At 57.0% G+C, this 23,260-nt stretch overlaps 2 protein-coding genes across 2 annotated transcripts in view; one reads left to right on the plus strand and one right to left on the minus strand.

Moving 5' to 3' along the window:
• The window catches only part of GMDS (GDP-mannose 4,6-dehydratase), a 550,131-nt gene extending 540,515 nt beyond the window's left edge, over positions 1–9,616 (plus strand). Inside the window, exons 10-11 of the mRNA XM_040984105.1 lie at positions 8,832–8,900; positions 9,209–9,616. Of these exons, the coding sequence (XP_040840039.1) occupies positions 8,832–8,900; positions 9,209–9,271 (132 nt within the window). The 3' untranslated portion in view covers positions 9,272–9,616. The remainder of the gene's footprint in view (positions 1–8,831; positions 8,901–9,208) is intronic.
• A 10,457-nt stretch (positions 9,617–20,073) lies between these two features.
• On the minus strand, positions 20,074–22,050 carry FOXC1 (forkhead box C1). The gene has a single exon (XM_040983976.1). It carries the CDS (start codon positions 22,048–22,050, stop codon positions 20,296–20,298), a length of 1,755 nt encoding a protein of 584 aa, XP_040839910.1. The 3' UTR covers positions 20,074–20,295.
• Between the last annotated feature and the right edge of the window lie 1,210 nt (positions 22,051–23,260).

Here is a 23,260-nt window from a genome sequence, read left to right on the forward strand (position 1 = left end):
TCTCAGAGCAGCCTAGCCTGCTACCACAGTCTTGAACTGCAGGCTCGCTCTCGGAGCCTGTGAAGAGGCTTACCCCCTCCTAGGAAACCGTGCAGACCTGCAACTGTTCCACACAGAACCACCTGGAAGTGGAAAAAGTCTAGCAGGGGTGCAGGGTAGAAGGGACATAAATGAAGAATATCAAAGCAAAACTGAATGACAAACCACCTCTTCCTTAATAATAGGGGGTAGCTTCATGAAAGTATCAGAATGGTTGCCCGCCATTTCCTGGTCAAACAGCCATAGAAAGCTTGCACAGGGAGGACTGAAAATGATGCTAGATGCTTTTCATGCTTCATTCAGTCTTGAAATTCTTACAACACACCTACCAGGTTGGTGGTGTCAACTCCTCTGACGGATTTTGAACTTGAGGCTCAGAGGTTCAGAAAGAGCTGAGAGCCGTGGTCTGAACCCAAAACCCTGCAGAGGTGTCTGCTGCTGTAGGTTGTCTAAAACTTCTTTTATCCTGACACAGTTCGGCCATGGAAATGCGCAGCCGTGTACTTTGGTCAGGGAGGACAGATCCATGCAGTCCTGCAACCTGCACTCTCCCCCCCCCCAAAGAACATTTCTTTAGCCCCCAAAGTCCTTCGGGGCATCTTCTCAGGGGCTCTTCTCTTGTGCAGCCTCCAATCTCACATCCATCACCTTATGTCAGACCGCCAGTGTGAGAACCACACGTCCACTGACACACTGTGGTGTGTGCTCCTGTGCGACTCCTTCGGCGTGGGTGTGAGCTTGAGTGTCTACCTGCTGGCACAAGGCTGAGAGACCTCTGGCCACCCAGCTCTGTGTAGCACAAAGTAACTTCCTCATGGCAGCATTTTCTACCCAAAGTTCATTCTGTTGAAACATTGTAACCCAGACTAATACCCAGAAGTCCTCGCATCCAGTCCAAAGCCCTACCACTAGGTGGCTTTCAGACATTCAAGTTATTTGGCCTAAACATCCCCATATACGGATTCAGGTGTAGGGTTCTGTCCAACATCTCCATGAAGATGTGAAAGAAAGAATCCCAGGTTATATACCGAATGCCTTCAGCATAGATACCCAACAGCCTGCTCAAAGTCCACTAACCGTGAGAACAGGAAGCAGATGAATAGAAAAACAGACCAAAAATAGATCCAAAGCAGCATCCCAACACACATCCAAAAAGTGAGCAAATGTTATCATTAGCTTTCTTGCTTTTCCCTTAAACATAAAGCTTCCAGGAAAAAAAAAATACAGAATTGCAAGTATCTTAATGTGGCCAGTTATCTGATTAGTCCTGGAGTTTTGTTTTTTTTTTTTTAAAGAAATTGCTGAAGGAAGGAATGTGTGAATGACTGGAATGAGCCTGTGGGTTGAGAAGGAGGAAGGCTGGGTGGATGGATGGATGATGGGTAGACGACCGAAGTGACGCTTGTTGACTTGGAGGACCCAATAAACTACCTAAGCTGAGGAAAACCCCAAACAGGGCGGGGGGTGGGGGGAGTGTTCACGGGGGATCTGGTTCTCTTGCCAAGTCTGAAGTGGCATTGAGGGGCCTATTCTAAGAGGTGGGTGGATGTCATAACAGACTAGCAGGAAGCAAACTTGGGGAAAATGGTGACCATTCTTGTGCAATTCGGGATGCCCTGTGGCCCAGGCTGGCCTGCTCAGATGACAGGGAAGAGGCCACAGATAAGATGGCAGAGCTGGGCTCCTGCCTCCCAGACACTTTCATCTGTGCGGCGGAGGCTGCCTGAAGCAGATAGGAGATCACTTGAGTTGGCATCTTGGACGGGATTGTTCTGAGGTTTAATTAGCTGATGTCACTGAAACGCAGGCAGGGCTCAGAGCACTGCAAGGCCGAAAGCAAACCTGTGCCGCGTGGCCCAAGCGCCATTCACCAATTATGTCACAACAGTCCTTAATCGGTCTACTTAACGCTGCTTTATCTGCTTTCCCTGGGGCTTTGCGCCACCTCCTCCAGCATGGCACATCTCCACACCCCGGATCCAGTTATTAACAGGACCCAGTAATTTCCGAACCATGATGGTCCTGCTGTCTTTCAAACCAGAACGCTGAGGTCTCACTCACAGCATTATCTCCTCCTTTACCAAGCAGCCCCTGAATTACAACCGTGAGTCAGCCACCATCACCCTTCCAGCTACTGGTGGCAATGTGGATCGGCAAAGGAGCAGAAAGAGAGGGTTGCGGTTTCGGTCACACCAAGGGCATCCCCTGTGCGCACACCGCCGTGGGCATCCCACGTGTGCACACCACCACAAGCACCTGTGACCACAAGCCAGAGCTGGTCCTGAAAGTATTCCAGGAGGACAGCACTGTGGCCCAGCAGGAAGAATCAGCACCGCACAAACACATGTGGTGGGGGCAACACCCCCGGGGTCTTGTGTGCTCATTTGCTTGGTAGCAACCTGATGGTCCTGTGACCTGGGTAGGCAGCTTTCCAGCACGTGCTGAGAGGGGATTTCCTCTGTTGCGCTGGCTTTGCCCAACACCTGGTCTCCAAAGGATGAACAGGACACACAGAATTGTACCCGGGCTGGACCCTCTCCTAGCAAGTCCCATGCCCTAAGGGGCACAGCTCAAGGGCAGGTGGCCAGTGAGACCTCTGAGCTGCTGTCCAAAGGAGCTGAGCCACGGTGTGACACAAGTGACACAGAGCCTATGTCCCACTCCATGGAGGGCCACGCCTCCCACCCACAGCCTCAACTCTACATGTGTCAAGCATGTCAGCGTGAAAGGCCTCTGTCTGCATTATTTGTTTAAAAACCCTTCCTAAAGGGAAGTTAGTCTGTTTCAACCCTGTGTTCCCCACTAAGCTAGCTGCATCCACAGAGGATCAGGTCCAAGATGCCCTGCCCTCGGACAGCAAAGTATTACCACCCGTGATGTTGCACCCCCCTCTGGACACAGACTCACGTCCTGGCTGCTCCACTTCCCATCTAGCGCCCCACTGATGCACCTGGGAAAGCAGAAGGTAGCCCAAATGCTGGAGCCCCTGCCGCTCAGGTTACAGGCTTCTTCTGGCTCAGCCTGGCTCAGCCCTGATCCTTAAGTTCATTTACAGAGCCAGTAGATGGAAGAGCTCTAACTCTGCCTTTCCAATACATAAATCCCTAATATGTATACATGAAAAATAAGAAGACCTACATGTAGATTGTACTGTAAATGCTACCCAGTTCTCCTTTGATAAAGTAATATTTTTCATCTCCTAGTTATTTATGTGAAAGCAGAGACACTCTCTCTGGTTCACTCCTCAAATGGCCGCCATGGGCAGAGTCTGGCCAGAACAGATTGGAGCTTCCTCCGGGTCTCTCACATGGGTGCAGGAGTCCAAGCACTTGGGGCTTCTGCTGCTGCTTTCCCAGGCACAGTAGCAGGGAGCTGGATTGGAAGTGGACCAGCCGGGACTTGAACCAGCACCTGTAGGGAAAGCCATCATTGCAGATAGGCAGCCCAACCCACTATACACAGCCCTGGGCTCCTTTTTTTTTTTTTTCTTTTTGGTTAAATCACACATGTTTGTCAACAAGCAGTCATGTGAGCATTGCAACAACAGTTCTGCCATGCTGGCTCCACCCGGACCTTTTATGTCTGGAGCGTCCACGTGGATGGATGCATCTCTTTTCCTTGGTCCAGGGCATCTTGAAAGCTTCTGACCTCAAAAGACAGATACCCTGAGTTGACAATAAGTGGTCACTGACCCAGAGCAGCAGGACTTGGGATGGGTGGGACTCACAAGATCCCAAGGGTCCTGGACATCACCCAGAAGATGGTGCAGCTCCTCCAAGCCACAGGTAACCTGGGTGAGTGCCCAGCAGTGGTTCTGTGCTGACTGCCCCAGCCCCCACCCTGGGGAGTCCTCTCATCCGGCAAGGCCTGCCCAGGGCCCCACTCTGTATCCCCACAGAGCGGGTGCTGACTGGCTCAGTGCCCCGAGGTGGGCCGAGCATTGTTTGAGCTCTGACGGCCTGCCGTCAGGCCCTGCTGATCCCTGGTCCCCAGAGTCCTGCTTCCTGAGCAGAGCAAGGCCTGCTGTTTTCTTCTTGTCTCTTATCACCCCTTGTCATTAAAGCAGAGGCCTGACTTCAGCTTCAATTTGTGCTGATGGACAGCAGCAGAGAGGGGATGAGCCAGCCGAGGAGGAAACGCTTGTTGCCGTTACAAAACACCACTCAGAGAGCTTTGCTTTGTCTTTGGGCAAAATTAAACTGAAGGATAAACCTGTTAGCAAAAAACAAACAACAAAAGAGTTAAGGTGCACCTCATGCAAGAGGCAGTCCAGGGTTACTCTAGAAAGTTCAAGTAGAATGGAATTATAGGGTATCTGGATTTGGTCACAGACATTTTTGAAATCTGTGCAGAGAGAGGTGTTCTGCAAGTTCACGGAGCAAGGTGTGTCATGGAAAACCATACATATATTTCACAGCGTTTTTGCACCCTAAGTTGTCTTTCACTTTCTTTCTTTGCCCCCACTGACGTTCTGAAGTACCTGTAGGTTGCAGCCATTCAGACGTCATCTTTTGCTTTTTTTCCTGTCTTGAGTCTAGACTGGGATATCGTGTAGGTTTTCTTTTTTTCCTGAAGTGGTTTCTTTTTTGAAGCTTTCTCCTGGGGTAGTTTTGTCTTTGTTTGTTTTTTAAATCAGGCTGTCTTTCTAAAGTGAAGCTACTCAACGCCACATTAGCATAAAGTCAGATCAAGAACCAAGTTCCCTGGCAGCCTTCTATTCCCCTGGAATTTGAGCTAGTCTTCTATTTTGCTTTTCTAAAAAAAAAACAGGAGAAAGAGAGTGCCGCTCACAGCTCTGTGGCTTAAATTCCTGAAGATGTCTAACCAGGGCTCTCACCTGGGGCTTGGTTTTCCTGATCAAGATCCCATCTGTGCATCTTCCTCATAGCATCCAAGAGTCAGTTTCACTTTGTACGTTAAAATTTTCACAACATCCTGCCTCAAAGACCTCACACTCCTAAAATTGTCTCCCTGCCTAAACTCACGTTCTTTTTTGCAAACCTGGGGATGGAACCAACGGCTCCGGCATGTGATCTGAGCTAAATATTCAATTCCCCCCCGCCCCCAGGCAGACAGTGAAAAGGCAAAGAGAAAAAAAGAAGGGTGATGCGATGGTGACTTGCATAGCATGTATCAGCTGGCATTCCCTGCACTGATTTCCAGAAGGGAGGGGGGAGGCTCTCAGGGGTGCGAGGCAGGGTGGAGGTCATCAGGGGCGTTGAAAGTGGCAAATGATCCAGATAGGACGGGAGTGGGGGAAGGAAAGGAAGCAGAACTGTGAAACTTAAGGATGGACTGTGCTGTGGACCGGTGTGAAAAGGGTTCCCCACACCCCCTCGTCCCCACCCCCAAAGCTGGAGGGCAGGGAACTAGAGCTCGGGAGGAGATCATGGCATAGAACAGTCTCTTGCTCCCTTTCTGGAGGTTTTCCTTAATGACTTTTCCAGGATTTGGCCTGGCGCTTTATCAGTTCACTACAACAAGAACAGGAGCCAGGCTAGCCTGCAACATTGCTTGAGCCAAACCTGCCCTCGCGCCATGCTGCCACAGGGCAGGTCTGAGCCCCCGGTGTTTCTGTCCCCACCCACTGCCCCATGCCCACGCCATGGTCAGATGAATAAACAGCAGTCAGGGAAGTGGGCTTGGCGGGTGGGGGCAAAGTCAGGGGCATCCGTGCAGAGCCACTTCCCTCCCTGCTCACGCTGTTTGCTGAAATGAAATGCTCGGTTAAAGTTAATTGAATTTGACAATAATAAATTACACATTGAAACTGTATCGTGCACCTAAGGAACAGGCAGGGAACACAGGGAAGACACCAGGAGCCAGGACTCAGGAAATGTCCCATTCACACGGAGTGCTTCGCCCAGCCTTATCGTCTCGTCTCCTCGAGGGAAGCTGCAGACCACCCAGTGCAGAGTCCTTGGAAACCATACATAAAATCGTCAGTGTTGATGCAGCTCTGAGCCCGCTGTCAGCCCGTGGCGCTAAGCCTGCACAGCAAGGCGGAGGAGCCCAGCAGGGCCGCCCGCACGGGTCTGTGGGAAGTGAAACATTTTTTTTGGAGGCTGGGACAGCCTCCATTTCCCACTCCCACCACACTGAGCCCCCCTGTGAGCCCTTGGGACTCGGCATCTTGCAGGAGTGCAGCATCCCCGGGTGGGCAGGCAGGCAGAGGCCTTGACAGCCATTCTGGATCTCATACCTGGGCACCCGCCCACATGGACCTTCTCTGCACCACCGCCTCCGCTTGGTCTCCAGTCCAGAACCTTGCTGGACAGTCCAAGTACTCCAGCTTTCCCACTCTAGGACACAGTGGGCAAAAGGAACAAGTTAAGGACCAAACCAAGGTGACATGTCCTTAACCTGGCCTTGAAGGTGGCTAGGGCACAAGCATGCCTGGTGGTCCCCAGGTGGGCTCAGTGCAGCTGGCATTTGAATGTTGTTTTGTTCTGAAGGGACCTCGTCCTCTTCCTCCCCAAGGTCTCTCGGTCTAATTAAATTTCAGGGAGACACGGCCTTGGCAGAAGGTTAAAGGAAGCTGCTACACTACAGTGCAGGAGCTGGGCCCCAAACTAAATTGGGACGTTTGACCGGGCAAGTCTCTGGTTTCAATGAAATTCTTTCGCAGCGAATGGTAGCAATGTCTGTTTCTAAGCTTTTGAAAACCATTTTTTTTCCTTTCTCCTTAATTTGTAGTTTCCCTGGTTGTTTTTATATTATGAGCTACTTGTAGGAAAATACAGGAAACATAATTACAGCACAAAGCTCGCTTTTCCCAAACCTACTGACATCACTTGAAGCCAAACTGGGTTTCAGGGTTTTGCTAACTGGTTAAGTTCCCAGCCGTGAACTGATCTCACGCCGTGGTGCCGGTGGATTCCCGGCCAGTGCTGTGTGATTCAACAATAGCCGTGTTTCTCAGAGTCCTGGAGCTGCGAGCACACTGGGGGGGTGGGGGGAGGGCCGTATGTCCGACTGCTTCCTCTGAGCAAGAAGAATGAGTATTTTGTGTGATCCTGATAGTAACACAGAAGCATGGTAGAAACATAGAGACGCGTTTATTTAGGGAAAGGAAAGAGAAATAAATTCCTTGGTTTGTTTTCCCACTTAACACGGCAACTTGCACACATGTACCCCTCTGTTCCAGACTACCAGTCACTGATTTTTTCCTATCCTACCTTCTTCCTGAAGAAATCTGTGCACCTCGGGTGGGGTGGGGGGGGGCGGCGGCCGAAGTAATGTGGTGTGCTCTTAACACGACACCCTGGGGAGGAAGTGAGTACTTGAGTGGATTGTGCAACGCCAAGCCTTTGCGAGTGGAATTTACTCACGCCTCCGGGAGCACTGATGGACAGCCGGGAAGAGGAGCACGGTACAGCCAGGAGCAGAATGCCCACCATGACTGCGGCGGGCCTGGCTCGGCAGTGGGGCAGCACACGGCAGGGGAGGGGGCAGCCAAGACCCTGATCCTGTCCCCCGAGAGCATGTCCCCCTTGGCCACCAAACCTCAGCGCCAGGTACAAAAAGTAATTAGGGAAAAGCTCGGCCTGCTGCTGGCTCTGGAGTGCTGTGCTCAGTGTGGAGTTAAAGCTCTGTAAAGACCAGTGGTGTGTGCACCTAGGCCAGCACCCTGGTGTTCATTTCCGGGAGTCACACCCCAGGGACTGCTTGACAAATACTGTTGTCTATGGAAATTGCTTCCTGTTGACCTCAGGTGCAAAAATACCAAACTCCTTGTCTTTCTTCCCCTTCTTCCCACCTTCCTTTTTTTTCCAATCCAGTTTTGAAACTCATCTCCACCAGCGTGGAAAGACTGGTATTAGAGAAACTGGTGCGGGAAGCCAGGGTGGGGGACAGCCTCTGTCTTTTCTCCTAGAAGTCTCTAAGTAGAATGAACCGCCCCTACCCTGGCCGAAGACTGGGCAAAGCCCTGGGGGGCATGCACGGCCTGGTCCCTGCCTGGGTAAAGCGGCTGCCTTTGCATTTTGGATCAGATCCTGCCCGATGGGCTCGAGATGTGGCCGCCTCAGGTTCCTGTGCAGAGTGCGGGGAGGTGGGGGCAGGTGACGGTTCTGCTGGTTTGGAAATGAACCAGGGAGCCTAAACGCCAGCTGCTCAGCAACAAGCTGCTGGCAGCGGCTCCTTAGGGATTCGCGAAATAGAGCCGAGTTGGAGGGTGTAAGAGGGTGGTAACACAGCGACTTCCCAGGCTCGGAAGAGGACAGGAGAGCGAGCGCAGCGGGACCGTCAGTAAGTTTCGATTTACGTTGGCGCGTGGGCGTGCTGGAGGCACCGTGAACCCGGAGGCGGCTGAGCCGCCGCCCAGGAAGAGCTGCGCTCCGCCGCGGGCAAGCATGCCCGCCCGGGCGCTCCCCTGCCTCCTCCAAGAATGGGGTCCCCGAGACCAAGCGAGTCCCGCCCCCGCGTGGCCAGTCGGTAGCTCAGGGCAGCAGCTGCTGGAGGAAAAGTGCCCGCCCTGGGCGCCCGTCCGGCCCCGCAGGGAAGCACCACGGAGGGCTCTGGGGATGCGACCCTGGTGAGTTAATGTAAGTAATAGTCTATGGGACACAGTGAGGAGGCGGGGTGGCCCCGGCCAGCTGGGAGTCCACCGGTCACCATTGTGGTCTCTGCATCCTCTCTCTGCTCCTGTCCCGACGCTGCCTCCTGCGGGGACATCCCAGAGCGCTTCCCTCGCGGAGCTGGAAGAGCGCTTGAGCCCAAAGCAGCAGAAAGGGTGCCCAGCAGCTCACTGCCCCCAGCCCATGCCTGCTCCCTCTCCCCTTCCTCTCCAGGATTTCCTGCAAGGAGACTGCACCAAAGCAAAACAGAAGCTGAACTGGAAGCCCCGTGTTGCTTTTGATGTAAGTGTGGCACCTTGGCACGCGCGGGGGGGCAGGGGGAATAAGGCTTGCCACCTGGGACTGCCCCTTGAGCCTCCAGCCAGGCTGCAAGGATCTGGCCAGGCCAGGTGGGGTAGCCGCTGGGCTGGGGAGGGGGGAGGCGGTTGCAGGAGAGGGCTGAATGTGGGAGAGAGGGCGGAACCGGCCCCCCCCCCAGGCATTGGAGGGGTGCTGGAGGCCTCTCTTGCCTCCCCCAACCCCCAGCCGCAGCAGGGGTGTCACCCAGCGAGGGTGGCAGAAACTCCGCCCACACCACGTCTCACTTGCAGGAGCTGGTGAAGGAGATGGTGCAGGCCGACGTGGAGCTCATGAGGAACAACCCGAATGCCTGAATGCAGGGCGCAGAGTGAGGCCCGCAGGACCCCAGCGTGCGTGCTGGTGGGCACCAAAGAAACACACGTGCATCTCCAAAAGGGAAGCCTGCGGGTTCCGCTCTGCCCCCACACTGTGCCCGCAAGCTGCAGCAGCGGGAAGCTGAGATTTGTAGCAGCCGGGAAAGTGACACTCCTGGGGTTGGGGGCCTGCCTTGTTGCTGGGGAAGCCTCTGGGTCGGGGTCAGGGTTTGTGAAATCGAGATGTTTGAATTACATGCTGATTTGACTTGAAATCAAACCGTGGGACACCTTAAATCATGGGGCCTTTTCAAATTGTCTCTTTTCTCAATAATAAAAGAACAAATGGCCTTTTTTTGTTTTTTTTTTTTTGTTTTTGTGCCCTCCTCTCCCCCCCAGAAACCACTGTAATTCATACTCCACTTCCTTTGGCACAGCCCCTGCTGGAAGACCCCTCTCTAGCCCCTGGCACAGCCTAAGCATCCCCCCTTCCCTGAGGGCCCCCTGACCCTGAGTCTGAAGCTAGACAGCCACAATCCCTGGCGACCACTGACTGCCCCAGGCTCGGCTGCCTCCAAGCAAGGCCTGAGTAACAGAGGGGGGAGCCAAAACAAGCCCCTCAAAGCTGAGTCCAGGATGCTGGAAGACCCCTGGGTTATAGCCTAGGCCTCTGAGCCCAGCTGCTGGCTTCCCATCTTCTGCACACAGGGTGCTCCTTTCCAAGCTCTTCTCATGCCCCATCTCACGTCGGCACATGTACATAAAACACCGGGTGCATGCCCAGCCAGCACCGTACACACTTGGGCGGTCCCAGCAATGAACTGGAAGCTACAGTCAGGAGCTCTAAGACCCAGCCTGGGTCCGTGGGATCTGGCCTCACCCAGTGCAGCCTTTAGAGACCAGCACAGGCCTGTGCCCCTGAGCAGCGTATAGGGTACAAGCGGCAGCGTATAGGGTACAAGCAGCGTATAGGGTACAAGCTCACAGAGTCCCAAAGGCCCCTTGGGGCAGCAGGCACAGGTGGCTACACTCCGTGCCGCCATCACCACCCCTCCCAGCATGAAATGAGTAGGAATCCGCGCTCCAACAAATTAGATCAGGACTCCTCGCTCTCCGTTTTCCCTTCCAAGCAAAATAACATAAAACTTTATAGCCAATGGAATTCCAGCCCCTACCCCATCCCACCCCCTGTCGTCTCGTACAGGCGTTGTCTGCTGTGTGGTGTGGGGAACTATTTCGGAGTATCTTCACTGGCAGGGTTATGATCCGGGGGAGGACGGAGGCTCTGACGGCTCAGCAGGCACAGGAGAGAGGGCGGCTCTCAGTACAGCTGCCCCGGTGGATTGCAGCTAACCCAGGCTGGCCGGGGCCGTCTCAGCATTGTCCGTGGTGGGGCAGGACTGGGGCAACCCAGGCTGACCCACCCACTAGGCTCTCAGAAGCTGTGACTCCCACCCTCCCCACACACATATCTGTGCCTTCCGAGTGTTCCAGCAAGGTGCTACTGATTGGAAGCAGGTCTCTGGGAGGCAGAGCCCATGGCACGGTGAGCTAATGGGCACCCCGGGGCACCCACGGTCACGGCATGCGTGGGCTGTACACACCTACATGCTGTCACTAGTCATATTCTGGCTACGGCCAGACACCTCCCCGCAACCTCTCCTCCCACACCTAGGAGAGGGACCCTTCCCAGGGGGAGGGGCTGCGGGGCTGTAAGGGTCCCACGCTTTCAGCCTTTATCCAGTGCTCTGTGAGGTTTTAGCCCAAAGCCAGCAGAAACTGTCCGAGTGAGGGCAAGGAGAGTCCGGGCAGGGTTTGGATTTGTCATCATGCAACCCTGGGACTCAAAGGGGTGACTGTAGCCAACAGTCTTTCAAGGAAACTAAAAATATTTTTGGTTGTAATCTCTATTCCTGTACCCTCAATGGCTCGGCAGGGGGTGGGGAGGGGGTTGCCCCTTGGCTTCCGGGCTGTGTGTGTGTGTATGTGTGTGTGTGTGTGTGTGTTCAAAAGAAGAGAAACAGAACAGACTGCCCCGTATTTTCCTTTCTTCCTGTGTGGGAGAGGATTTCAAGTGGACATCCTTTGCAACAGTTCTTCATAAAGGGTTTTTTTCTGACTGTCTTAAAATCTCAATTTCCAACGGACTTTTTCTTCTGCGAGAAAACATCTTCCATCTCATTTTTGTTTTGTGTATGTACGTGTGTGTTTAGTAAAAATGAAGCTAAGCCCGTGATGGACCCTTGGAACCACCCAGCCGTCATTCCCTCCATTACCTTCAGCAGGAGACCCTCCCACTCCTGCTGCCTCGTGTCTTTGAGGGGTCCCGGCAGGCCTGGCCCCATCCTCTGCCTCAACCTCAGGCTCAAGCACATGGGGAAGGAATGCCACCCTAGAAAGTCACTATTCTGGGCTGGGTTGTATGAGGGGCGTGGGTAGGCTACTTGTCAACCCCATCTCCTGCAGAAGCTGCGAGGGCCACCTCCTTGTCCCAGCCAGTCACCAAGCCCATGGAACCCGTCGAGCTCATGCACTGTCTCTCAATGTTGCCCATAGGAGACACCACTGGACAATTTCACTTACAAATAACAACCCTCAAAGAATCGACACGTTCTGAAGCTCCCCTCACCCTCATGTCGCCATGAACCCCAGGCATTTGCATTTGAGAATTCCAACCGGATGTTTCTTAGCTCTGAGATGCAGCACAAACCGTGTGAGGCATTTATTCACCACTCCTCAGCTGCTTCACAATCCTCGTGGTCAGCAGATAACCCAGCTCGCACGAGGACGCAGCGGAAGGTCTCAACAGACAACACGGGTGGCTCAGCAACGCCACCTCTACCTTCCCACAAACTGTGCACTTCTGGCCTCCAGGGACGCCGAGAATTTTTGTTCCACAAGCAGCAGGGACAGCGGACACACGGTGCGTCTGGGGGAGCAGGCGCTTGCTCCACAGGCCAGCTTCCCCACCATCCACAGTGGCCTCTGAGAACGTGCAGGGTCTGAGCAGCTTCTGCAACTTGGGCTCAGCTGTGCGCCCTGCAGGCCTCGGGCCTGGTCAGGCCTCTCCACTCATCCCTGCCCGGCACACGCGAAGTGCCTCCACACGCCAGCTGCAGGGCATCGAGGGCCCTATTCCCACACAGCCCTTTCCAAGGTTAGTTAGAGGGGCAGGCCCACAGCTGCCCTCGCCCTCCTACAGGACAAACCCAGCAACCGACCCAGGTCTGACCCCAGGCCCCACCAACCCACTCCCCGGCTCCGGGGCTCCTGCCCTTCCTCCAGGGTCAGGGGTCACAAACAATGGATGCCCCGTTCCTGGCAGTCCCTTTGATCTCTGAATCCCAGAGCCAAGGTGCCAGCACCAATTAGGACAAGCTAGGGATGCCTAGCTCGGGCCCTGTGCTCAAGCCCTGCCACCTTGGGAGACACCCTTGGGTCTCTGAGCGTCGCAGCTTCGTTAGCCCTGGCAGAATGGGGCCAGGCTAGTGGATGTGCGCATGCGCTGGCCGGACAAGGGTCTTCTCCCCCTCCTCCTCGGGCCACAGCCCCCTGTCTGACCAATGCGCCAGTGGGTTCCCGGGTGCTCGGAGTGTCCTGTGCATCAGGGGCAGCCTCCAGGCCAAATGCACGCGCCAGGCGAGGCGAGCAAGCCGGAGAGCCCAGGGTGCCCCACCGCCCCCCGTCGCTCCGGTGGAGGCCCCAGCCCGAAAGGAAACGGGCCGGTGGCGGCAGTGACGGTGGCGACGCAGCCCTAGGCCCCAGTGCTGGTCTGGTGGGCCTCGGGCGAGGGAATGTATATTTGGAAGGGGTCAGGACCTCGCGGGAGTCTGGCTTTTTATGGCGAGGAAGCAGGACTGGGAAGGGCTTCTGGCGAGGCTTTCCTGTTGTGCCACTTGTCCCCGACAGCAGCAGCGCCCAGGCGCAGGCAGTGAGCTTGTTTGCTTGCAGGGGGAGGGAGGAGGACTGGGCTCTGGGGTCGCGCCGCGCACAGGAGTGAATCTGCGCTGGGCAAATGGAAGACAAAGTCTTGTTCCGTCTCCACCGCCCCCCCCCTTGGTCACCAAACCTGATGCCCTGCCTTCCTGGGGTACTCTGTGGCACCCCCATGGGAGCGACCCCAAAGCTGCTGCTGTGTTCATGTCTTCTACCTGAGCCCAGGCTGCGGGATTGGAAAAAAAAAAAAAATCCTCTGCTCTCCATCTTTCCCGGGGAGCTCCCGCGGTGGCGCCGGGCTTAGCCCGCGCCTCTTGCCGCTCCGCAGCAGCGAGGCACAGCCTGGGCCAAGGTGCCTTCTCACAGTGAAAATCGCCTGTGCTCTTGCCACGAAGACAACTCCCCCCGCGCCCAAGAACCGCTCAGTGCTGCTGGCAGGGGAGTCCCCGCTCTGGATAGCCCTAAGGCCAGCTGGCCGGCCAGCGGCCACCACTCTCCAGTGACCCCGGAGGAGAAGGCTGCAGGGACGCTGCCGCAGAGTCTGGGACGCGGCAGTGGTTTCTTTTCTTCGCGCTTTCCTCCAGTCCCAGCCCAGCGGACTGGAAAACAATGCGAGCCCATGCACCCGAACTGAGGTGTCTGCGCTCCTGTGGCCATGAGTGGGCCAGGGCCAGCCGCGAGACCCGCTTTCCATTGAAGCGAGAGGAAATGCGGAGGCCTGAAGAGTTAATGGCGCTCAGGGTTTCCGGTTTTCTCCCTGGAGTGGGTCAGGGGACTGGGAAGGGGTCGCTGTGTCCTCCCTCCCTTTTTCCTTCCCTCCCCCACCTTATCAAAGCTGCCCCTTGCCCTAGTAAGCCCCCTCGCTCCACAGATTCAAGGTCTGAGCCCCCCATGCCACACAGGCCTCTCCCTGAGTCCTGCCGGGGTCCTGCCACCCAGGTCAAAGCCATGGCCTCCTGTGCGGCCCCCTCCTCGCAGGGCTAACAAACTGCTCTGCTGTGCCAACTCAGCACCAGGCAAAGAGACCATCACCTCAAGAAAGAGGACATGCGACAGGAGACCCTCCAGGTCGCCCACACATCTTCCCCATCATTCCCCCAGCGATGACACTCTTGGGGAGACACAGGGTGGCATGGCTGGGGGGGGTGGGTCCTGGGGTCCCACCTCTGAGGCTGGCTCCCCTGCCAGCTACAAGCAATGCCAGACTCTAATCCCAACACAGCATGCAGACACACTGAAGTCTTCTACAAAACCGGAGTGAGCGTGGATGTAATCCAGCAACAAAAGCGGCAAGCCCACTACATCTGCTGAAACACACTCAATACGCTACAGACTCAAAACCAGTGAGGGACAAAATCAGGTAACTACCACCACAACCCCACGGAGCAGGGAAGGTCGCACCTCCCACAAACCCTCCACTGCCCGCCCATGCCTTACTTTGGTCGCCAGTGAGGCAGACATGGTACATTTTGTTCAATTTTCCATTCCTAATCAGGTTGAGCGCCTTGATGGAGGAGCAAGCTGTGTGTCGGGGGGAGGGAGTTGGAGTCAGAATTCATTTAATCAAAGTCTCCCTTCCTCTGCTCACTTAGACAGGGACCTGGAATCTAACAGACCTGCACTTATCATAGGCCCCTCCTCACCCAAACTTGGGGCTCAAGTTTGGGGGTTCCAGAGGCAGAGTGGAAATTGGCGGATCAGGAGGCCACCAGGGGTGCCAGTTGGGAGTAGAGACCTCTGGGATATGGTGTGGTGGTCCTCGGGCCCCTCCGGAGGAAGTTGGGGACAGAAGAAAGTAAGTGGGGGAAGAGCATGACCCAGACAGGAACCTGAAGGTCATATGCCTGTCCCGCTCACAAGAGTTTCGGAGAAATGCCACCACAAAAAGCTATTTGCAGGGCACCTTCTAGCTGTGCCAGAAACCAGTGCAGATTTCGGCAAAGCGGAGTGTCCTCAAAGCAGCTCTCTAAGGGCTCCTCTGGCTGCTGCCCGGGCCACTGTAGCACCCTGGGGTTGGGGGGCTGGAGAGGAGCCTGCCACAGCCCAGCTTCCCACCCCACAGCCTGCACTGCAAGCTCCCATTGCGCCGAGGAATGGCGGCCCTTGCAGATCACTCCCAGGTCCTGCCGGGCCAGCTGGAGGACTTGGGCGCGATCAATCTTACCCCTGAACTAAATGCGACGTTTGTTTATGGCCAGGTGGGAAAGGCATTTTTAATGGCTTTTTGTGCAGCAGCCATGAAATACGCCCAAGACGAATGCCAGGACAAGGTCCCTACCTCTGGCTGAATCACCGGCTGGTCGGTGGGTAGGTCTTGGGGTACTGGGGAGCCCTGAGATGCATGAGGCAGGGAAAGAAGGAAGCAGCTCCAGAGGGGAGCTGTGAGTGCCTGGGGCGCCGGACCAAGCATGACACCTCCCAGGTCAGGCAACCCGAAGCAACAAAAGGTGTGGGGGTACAGGGTGGTCCTCTGCTGTTGTACCAGTTCAAAACGAAAATAACAGACTTAATAATGGCCTCTGGAGCGTCAGCTGGATGGGAGAGAAATTTCTAAACTCTCAATCTGACCTCTCAGGGCTCCAGGGGCAGCCCCACAAAGGGCACAGCTAAGGGCTCTTGTTTGCTGAGGCTGGCGGTAAGCAGCCTGGCACAGTTTAGCTTTAGTCCTCGGCAGGCAAAAACCCATTCTCCGCAACGCAACTGCAAGGTGCGTGATGGATCGGCCAACGCACGCCTGTCTGCGCGCCGCTGTCGGCTTGAGAAGGACAAACCCACCAACTGCAAGATTTGAAACAGCAGGCACCAAACACCAGGCCGGCATTTGTATGTGCCTGGCATCAACTGCGGAGAAAATTAAATATGCCCCTTTGACATACGGGACAAAATAGTTATTATCCCACAGCTTGCTGCAGACATTTTCAAATTTAGCCAATCACCACCCCACCACCACCCTGGGCTCCTAGCCGGCTCTCATGGGCTAATTCAAAATGTCCCGGCTATTAGTTCAAATATCACAGAGTCTTTCCATATGAGAGTGCACGTTATCCTTATTGCAAAAGGAAAGAGAGGGGGGACAAATCAAACTCGCAAACCACCAAGGAATGAGCAGTTGCAAGTTCCAGAAGGAAGATAGCAACTGCATTTTCTGAAGCTGGGAATCCAACAGCAAGGGTATGAAGAACAGGACCTCATCCGGGCTTCGGAAAATCAGAGAGAACCAGGCTTCTCGTGCCAACGCCAACGCAGCTTCTGAAACTATCCCGCAGGCCACTCAAGGCAGAAACCCCAGCTCGCTGCGCACAGGACACAAACACACGGATTTAACATGCCTCATTCTCAAACACTCCAGCCGCAGAGGGTCTGGCCCAAGGAAACAAACGCTTCCAGGGGCTCCTGGCGCAGTACTGCAGCCAGCTCGGCACTCCCCCATGGTCCCCTCTCACGCTCTGTGGCTGGGGTTTGGGGGGGGACAGAAAGCCCTCTTTTGCATCTTGGCGCTCCTAAAGGACTCTAAGTGGGGAGCGTCCGGCTCATCCCCAGCACGCCCCCTTACTGGGCTCTGCAGCAGCAGCAGCAGCAGTGGTCTCTCGCACCCGCGGCCCCAAGGCGCTTGCATACAGCTCCAGGCCTCACTGCTAGGGTCACCCCAACCCTGAACCAGCTGCACAGCACCAAAATGTCTCGGGGAGACATAGCCTATCTGGAAGCCGGTGGAGCTAACCAAGGATGGAGCGGGCCTAGCTCTGGGCTATTTGCGCCCGCCAACTTAGACCTGAGGCAGCATCAGGCTCTAACGGGCATACTGCCCCCCGCAAACGCTGGAGCCCCACCGCGCTCCCAAACGCCTGAAGCGTGCATTAAGCAGTGCACGGCCCCTGCCCAAGTGATTTGTGGCCTCTGTAAAGACGACCTCACACGCCGCACAGGGACGAAGCCCAGTCGGAGAGGCCACCGCCCTGGACCCCCCACCCGGGCTGGGCCTAGGTCTCTCTGGTGCGACCGGCCAAGGCCGCAGGGCAGACGGGCTGCGGGGTGGTCCCGCGGCCACCGAGTTCCCGGCCCGCGCCCAGCCATGGCTGAGGGGTGCACTGTCACCCGGTGAGCAATGAGGTGCCTGTGACCTTTCCACCCCTCCCGGTATCCTCAGGCACACGTGCGTCTTCAAAACAAAGACAGCAGAGCGAGGAGGAGGAGGAAATGGAAGCGCGGTGGGGCCCGGCTGGGCCAGACGAGTGGCGGGAGTGAGGGCTGGGCGCGGGCTCCCACGGGGCGCGTCCCCCGGCTCGGCTGGGCGGCCCCACGCCCAAGTCCCCCGCGCGCACTCGGCGGCCTGCAGCGCTGCGCACCCTGCCCGGCACACCTGAAACCCATCGGTTAGGAGCCCGTCCCGCCTAACAGGAGTCTCCTTTGAGCCCCCGGGCCAAACCAACCAGTGTTTTCGAAGAGTGGAGGGAGAGGAGGCCGCCGAGACGCGAGCAGGAACCCCGGCTAGAGCCGGAGGCGGCTGGGCGCCGGCGGGCGCGGGGGAGGCGGGGGCGCCCCACGCACCGGGAGCCGGGCGGGCCGCGGCGGGTCATTACAGCTAATTAGCTGCGGAGCGTTCCCAACCGGGAGCCGCGCCGCGAGCAGGTTCGCGTCGGGAGCTGTGCGCGCTTCCGAGGGCCGCGGGTCCCGCAGGGAAGCCGGGGACCAGCCAAGCCACTTCCCACCCCACCCAGCAGAGTCGAGCACCCTACCGTCTCCGGCCGGGAGCTGCCAGACCTCGGGATGGGTCGCTGCGGGCTCGTGGGGCACCTGCTACCGCTGTCCTTCCGGAGGTGGCACGGGGGAGCGCTCAGGTCGGCCTGGCTTCTCTGGCCACCAGGTCCCTTTTGTCCACTGCGGTCCCTGCACCTAGCTGTCTCGCTAAACAGGAGCAAAGCACCGACTCCACTCGACGCGTGCCCGTGGGTTTTTTTTTGTCCTTCACCGAGGAAGCTCCAGGCAGAACCCCTTTCCCTCGTGGCAAGACCTAGGGTAGCCCCCAGGCCTGCGACTTTGGTCAACGCAGCCGAGCGGCCCGGGCCCGCGCCGGCCTGACCCGAAGCAGGCGCCCGCGCCGCGGCGGGATCTTCTCCGGCTATTAGGTTACGACTCTGGGGGAGGGGGCCGAGCGAATCAGAGGCCACGGAAAGCAGGTTTTGACTGAAATTAGAGCGTATTTATTTGCAGCAATCCGTTAACAATGATCAGATTTTGACAAGCAACAGCAATTACTGCTTAAGTGTTGCCTCCAGATAGGAGCGGCAGATAGGAAACTGTATTATCTGGAAAACAAACGGTGAGGCCCTGAACGCCTGTAATCAAATCGCCATCTCCCCCAATCTGATTGACAGGGCAGATCACCCTCAGATAATGAATTTATTACATTTCCTGGGTTATTTACAAAAAAAAGGGGAGGGGGGTGGAAGGGCCAATCCGGATTGCCCCCTAAGTTTAACTGTAAATTAACAAGGCAAAATTGGCTTGGAAAGAAAGGAAAAAAAAAAAAAAAAAAGAAAGAAAAAAAGGTACAAAGCACCCTAGGCTGTCAGGTTCCATCTTAGCTCCAGCCTCGTTACTTCTTTAAATCTTCAACTTCAATAAAAATAATTGTTTAGAACGTATCTTCTAAAATAGCTTCCCAGAGATTAAATATCCTTTCTCAACCCATAGTATATATATATTTTTATAAAAAAATCAATCCTTCTATGTGATACATGAAGGATTATAAAAGTGGATGACTTATATACATGCATTTAAAAAACTGGTTTACTTTTTCTCTTACAAAAGACTCCAATGAATAACAAAAAAGAAAGGTTTGTGGCATCTGGCTGTAGAAGGCACTTGGTGATTGCGTCGTCGGGAACACGCAAGCCCATCGCGCCCTGGGTGTGTGCTGCACACACAGGTATATTTATTACAATGGCTTGAAATTCCCACAGCGTGTTCTGTCTCTACCGGGAAAATCTATTTCTGCCAACTCAGATATGTTTAGGAAATTATCGTTTTCCTGGCCACAAAAAGCAAGCTGACTATAGATTACATTTTGCTAAAGATGCTGCAGAAAAAAATTAAGCAAAAAGGCTTTCCATGAGATTTGACAAGGACTAATTAGAGGACTTTTTTCTTTTTTTTTTTTCTTTTTTTGGTCAGAGACTTAGGTGCAGAATAGATAACTCCTAGTATTTTCTCTCTGCAATATTTCTATCATAATAATGAAGCTATATTAAAGTATCCAGACGTATGGGTCTCATTAGAACTGAATGGTGATTTATTAATAAACAAACAATGAATATGTTCAACAAAAAAACAAAAGATAAAATAAGATTAATACAGTTTCCCTTTTTATATAATGAGAAGAATAAAGGCACAATTTAAAGTTTCAGGCAATCTCAGGGCAGGTTTTTTTGGAAACACATGGGTGGTGTTTGGTCCACGACAAATTAAAAAATAAATTACTATGTTGCAATTTACATTTTAACACAAGTCCTTGCATAAAAAGAAAGCGATTTGCATAAATGGGGTGTCTCCCCCTTCCTACCAACAGGGAAATCCAAGAAAAGATATCTTACAAGGGGAGAAGGGAAGGGCCGGGCAAGGGAGTGGAAGAAGCGTTGGAGCGTGCGCCTCACGCTTAGGAGTCGGGAGAGACTTACGTGTCATCTGGAGTTAACACTGTCCTTTACCAACCCATGATTGTGCGCTCGGGGCACAAAAGAGCTCCCGGTTTTTTGGTTTTTTTTTTTTTTTTTTTTTTTTTTTAGTTTATTTTGATAAGGCACAGTGGAGGTGGCTCCGCACGTTCACCTTCTTAAGAAAATAGTTCTTTTCCCTTCCTGGGTGCTGGCGAGTGGAATTTGCTGGTGTTCGTCGCTGGTGAAGTGTTTCTTAACTTTGGGCTATTGCTTTTTTTTTTTTTAGTTTCGATTTTGCATTGGATGGGTTCTCGGGCGGCCGGGCCTTCTGTCTCTTTGGGGTTTGATGCAGTTCAGCTCTGGGGGCGGCGTGACCCGGGGCTGAGCTTGCGAGGGGACAGGGCGGGGGCGCAGTCGGGGTGCTGGGGAACCTCAAAACTTGCTACAGTCATAGACGAACGCCCCCGACGTGCGGTACAGCGACTGGCTGGAGGGGAAAGCCATCTGGCAGCTACTGTTGCCGTTCACCGGCGAGTTGTTCAAGCCCAGCCGCTGCGACTCGAATATCTCTCGCACCGAGTGGAAGTTCTGCTGTTGGCCCGGGTAGCCCGCGGCGGCCGCCGCTGCTGCGGCGCTCGCCAGGTGGCCCAGGTCTCCGCCCGCTTGGTTCAGGTACCACGAGGTGAGGCGGCCTTGGTGCGCCGCGGGGTGATGGTGGCCAGCCTCCTGGCCGCCCCCGCCGTGGCTCAGGGAAGACGACGCGCTGCTAGTGACCGGAGGCAGGGAGTAATCGGGCAGGGGGTCGTCCACCGAGCCGCCCGCGCCCCCGGGTGCTCCCTGCAGGTGGCCGCCGCGCTCGCCAGCCGCGTACAGGCTCATGGCCTGCAGGTTGCAGTGGTAGGTCCCCGCGCCGCCGCCGCCCCCCGCACCGCCCGCGGTCCCCGCACCGCCGCCACCGCCGCCACCGCCTCCACCGCCGCCGCCTCCACCGCCTGCGCCCCCGGCGGAGCCGCCCGCGCCCGAGCTCTGGCTGCAGGGGGAGCCGTAGAGGGAGCTCTGGGCCGGCGAGTAGGCGCCGAGCGGCAGCGGGGGTGCGAGGCCCGCGCGCGAAGACGCAGCCGCCGCCGCCGCCGCCGCCGCCGCGGCCAGCAGGCCGGAGCCCAGCTCGGCGGCCGCGCCCTGCGGAGACCCCCGCAGCGACGTCATGATGTTGTCCACGCTGAAGCCCTGGCTGTGGTGCGGGGGCTGCTGCTGCTGCTGCGGCGGCGGCGGCGGCGCGGGCTGCTGCGCCGAGGGCGGCGGGGGCTCGGCAGCGTCCAGGCTCAGCGGCCGCGCGGCCGCCCCCAGGCTGCCCGGGGGGCTGCTCCCGCTCGACAGCGAGCTGCTACTGCTGTCGGGGCTCTCGATTTTGGGCACCGCGGACGCGGCGGCGGCCGGGGACAGGGCCTGGGGCGGCGAGGGGCACGTACCGTTCTCGGTCTTGATGTCCTGGATGCGCACGGGCGGCGGCTGCGGTCCAGGGGCGGCGCCGTCCGGCTGCTCCGGCGGCCCCGGTGCGGGCTGGCGGCCCGGCTGAGACGGCGGCGGCGGGGGCGGTGGTGCTGGCGGGTCCTTGAGGTGCAGCCGGTCCTTCTCCTCCTTGTCCTTCACCGCGTCCTTCTTCTTGAAGCGCCGCCGCCGCCGCAGGAAGCTGCCGTTCTCGAACATGTTGTACGAGTCCGGGTCCAGCGTCCAGTAGCTGCCCTTGCCGGGCTTCTTGTCGTCGCGGGGCACTTTGACGAAGCACTCGTTGAGCGAGAGGTTGTGGCGGATGCTGTTCTGCCAGCCCTGCTTATTGTCCCGGTAGAAGGGGAAGCGGTCCATGATGAACTGGTAGATGCCGTTCAGGGTGATCTTCTTGTCCGGGGCGTTCTGGATGGCCATGGTGATGAGCGCGATGTAGCTGTAGGGCGGCTTCACCATGTCCTTGGGCTGCGGCTGCGGCGTGTAGGGCCCGTAGGCGCGTGCCATGCCGCCCGGGTACTGCTCGGCGTGCGCCGGGTGCGAGTACACGCTCATGGGGGCCGGCATGGCGCTGTAGCCGCCCCCGGCCGCCGCGGCCGCCGCGCGGTAGTAGCTCTGCTCGCCGCCGAGGTAGGGCACCACTCCCAGGGAGTTGGGGCTGGACACGGAGTAGCGCGCCTGCATGGCCCCGGCTCGCCGCCGCACGCTGCCACCACCCGCCCCTCCACGCTCGCTCGGGCCGGGCCGCGCCGCCCGAGTGCGAGTCCGGAGCCCCCGCCGCGCTGCTGCTGCGTCCGGCTCGGCCGGCCGCCTGCTTCGCCTTGCCTTGCCTTCCTCGCCCGGCCTGCTGGCCTGCGTGCGCCGCCGGCCCGGCGCGGCCTCTCCCTCTGCGCTCGCTCGGGACGGGGCGTGGGGGTGGGGAGGGCCACCCTCGGCACCCGCGCTGGTCACTGGAGAGACGACGACGACGACGCGGGCTAGCAGCAGCAGCAGCAGCAGCAACAGCCTCGGAGGAACTCGCTGAGCAACTTCCAGGCGCCAACGAGGGGGGGGAAAAAAAAGAGAGAGCCGAAGGGGGAAAAAAAAAAAGATCGAAAACTCAAAAGCCAGCAGGCGCCCTTCTCGCCACTCTGCCGGCGCTTTCCAAAGAGACTCTGTCCCGAGCTGCCGGGCGCAGGCGGCCAAATAACCCAGGGGCGGGCGGGGTGGGGGCGCAGCGCGCCGGCCGCCTTCCCGGGCCCCGCGTCACCTTTTTTCAGTCTTTCGCGCGCCGACCGCTTAAGGAAGCATTGGGAAAACTTCTGAACTTTTGAGCATCCGTCACCCAGGCGAGGACTTTTTTACGCAGTTACATTTTTTTTTTCCGGCCAGCGCAGCCCCGCCCCGCGACGGCGGCCGCAACCAATAGCAGGGCGAGAACCGCCTCCGAAGGAGCCGGAGGCCGAGCCCGGCCGGCCCCCCGCGCCCCGCCGCGGCCCGAGGACCGCGGGGCTGACCACACGCGCGCCGGCCGCCCCTGCGCCCCGCGCCCCTGCCCGCGCCCGGCCCGAGGCGCAGCCGGCCGGCTCCCTCCCAGCCCACCTCACTCCCGGCACCCACCCGCGCGCCAGCCGGCCGCTCTACCCGGCGCCCCGCACCGGCCTCCCATTGTTTGCGCAGACTTCCTGGGTCTTCCTGACCTCCGCGCAGACCCTTCCCCGCGGCGTGGCTTCCCCGACGGCCACCGAGTCCTCCAGCGCGTCTGGGGTCCTCGAGCCCGCCCGCTCACTTGCTGGCGCCTCTGTCCCGATCCGACCGGCGCCCGCCGGGGTTTCCCGGGCACTCTCCTCCGCTCGGCGGGTCCAGTCTCTAAGTCTCTTCCGAGGCCACCGGTGGCTCCGGCCGTGCCCTACCT

The sequence above is a fragment of the Ochotona curzoniae genome, unplaced genomic scaffold (assembly GCF_017591425.1).
Source record: "Ochotona curzoniae isolate NIBS_2020 unplaced genomic scaffold, NIBS_Ocur_1.0 contig_4064, whole genome shotgun sequence".
In the NCBI taxonomy this organism is placed as follows: Eukaryota; Metazoa; Chordata; class Mammalia; order Lagomorpha; family Ochotonidae; genus Ochotona; species Ochotona curzoniae.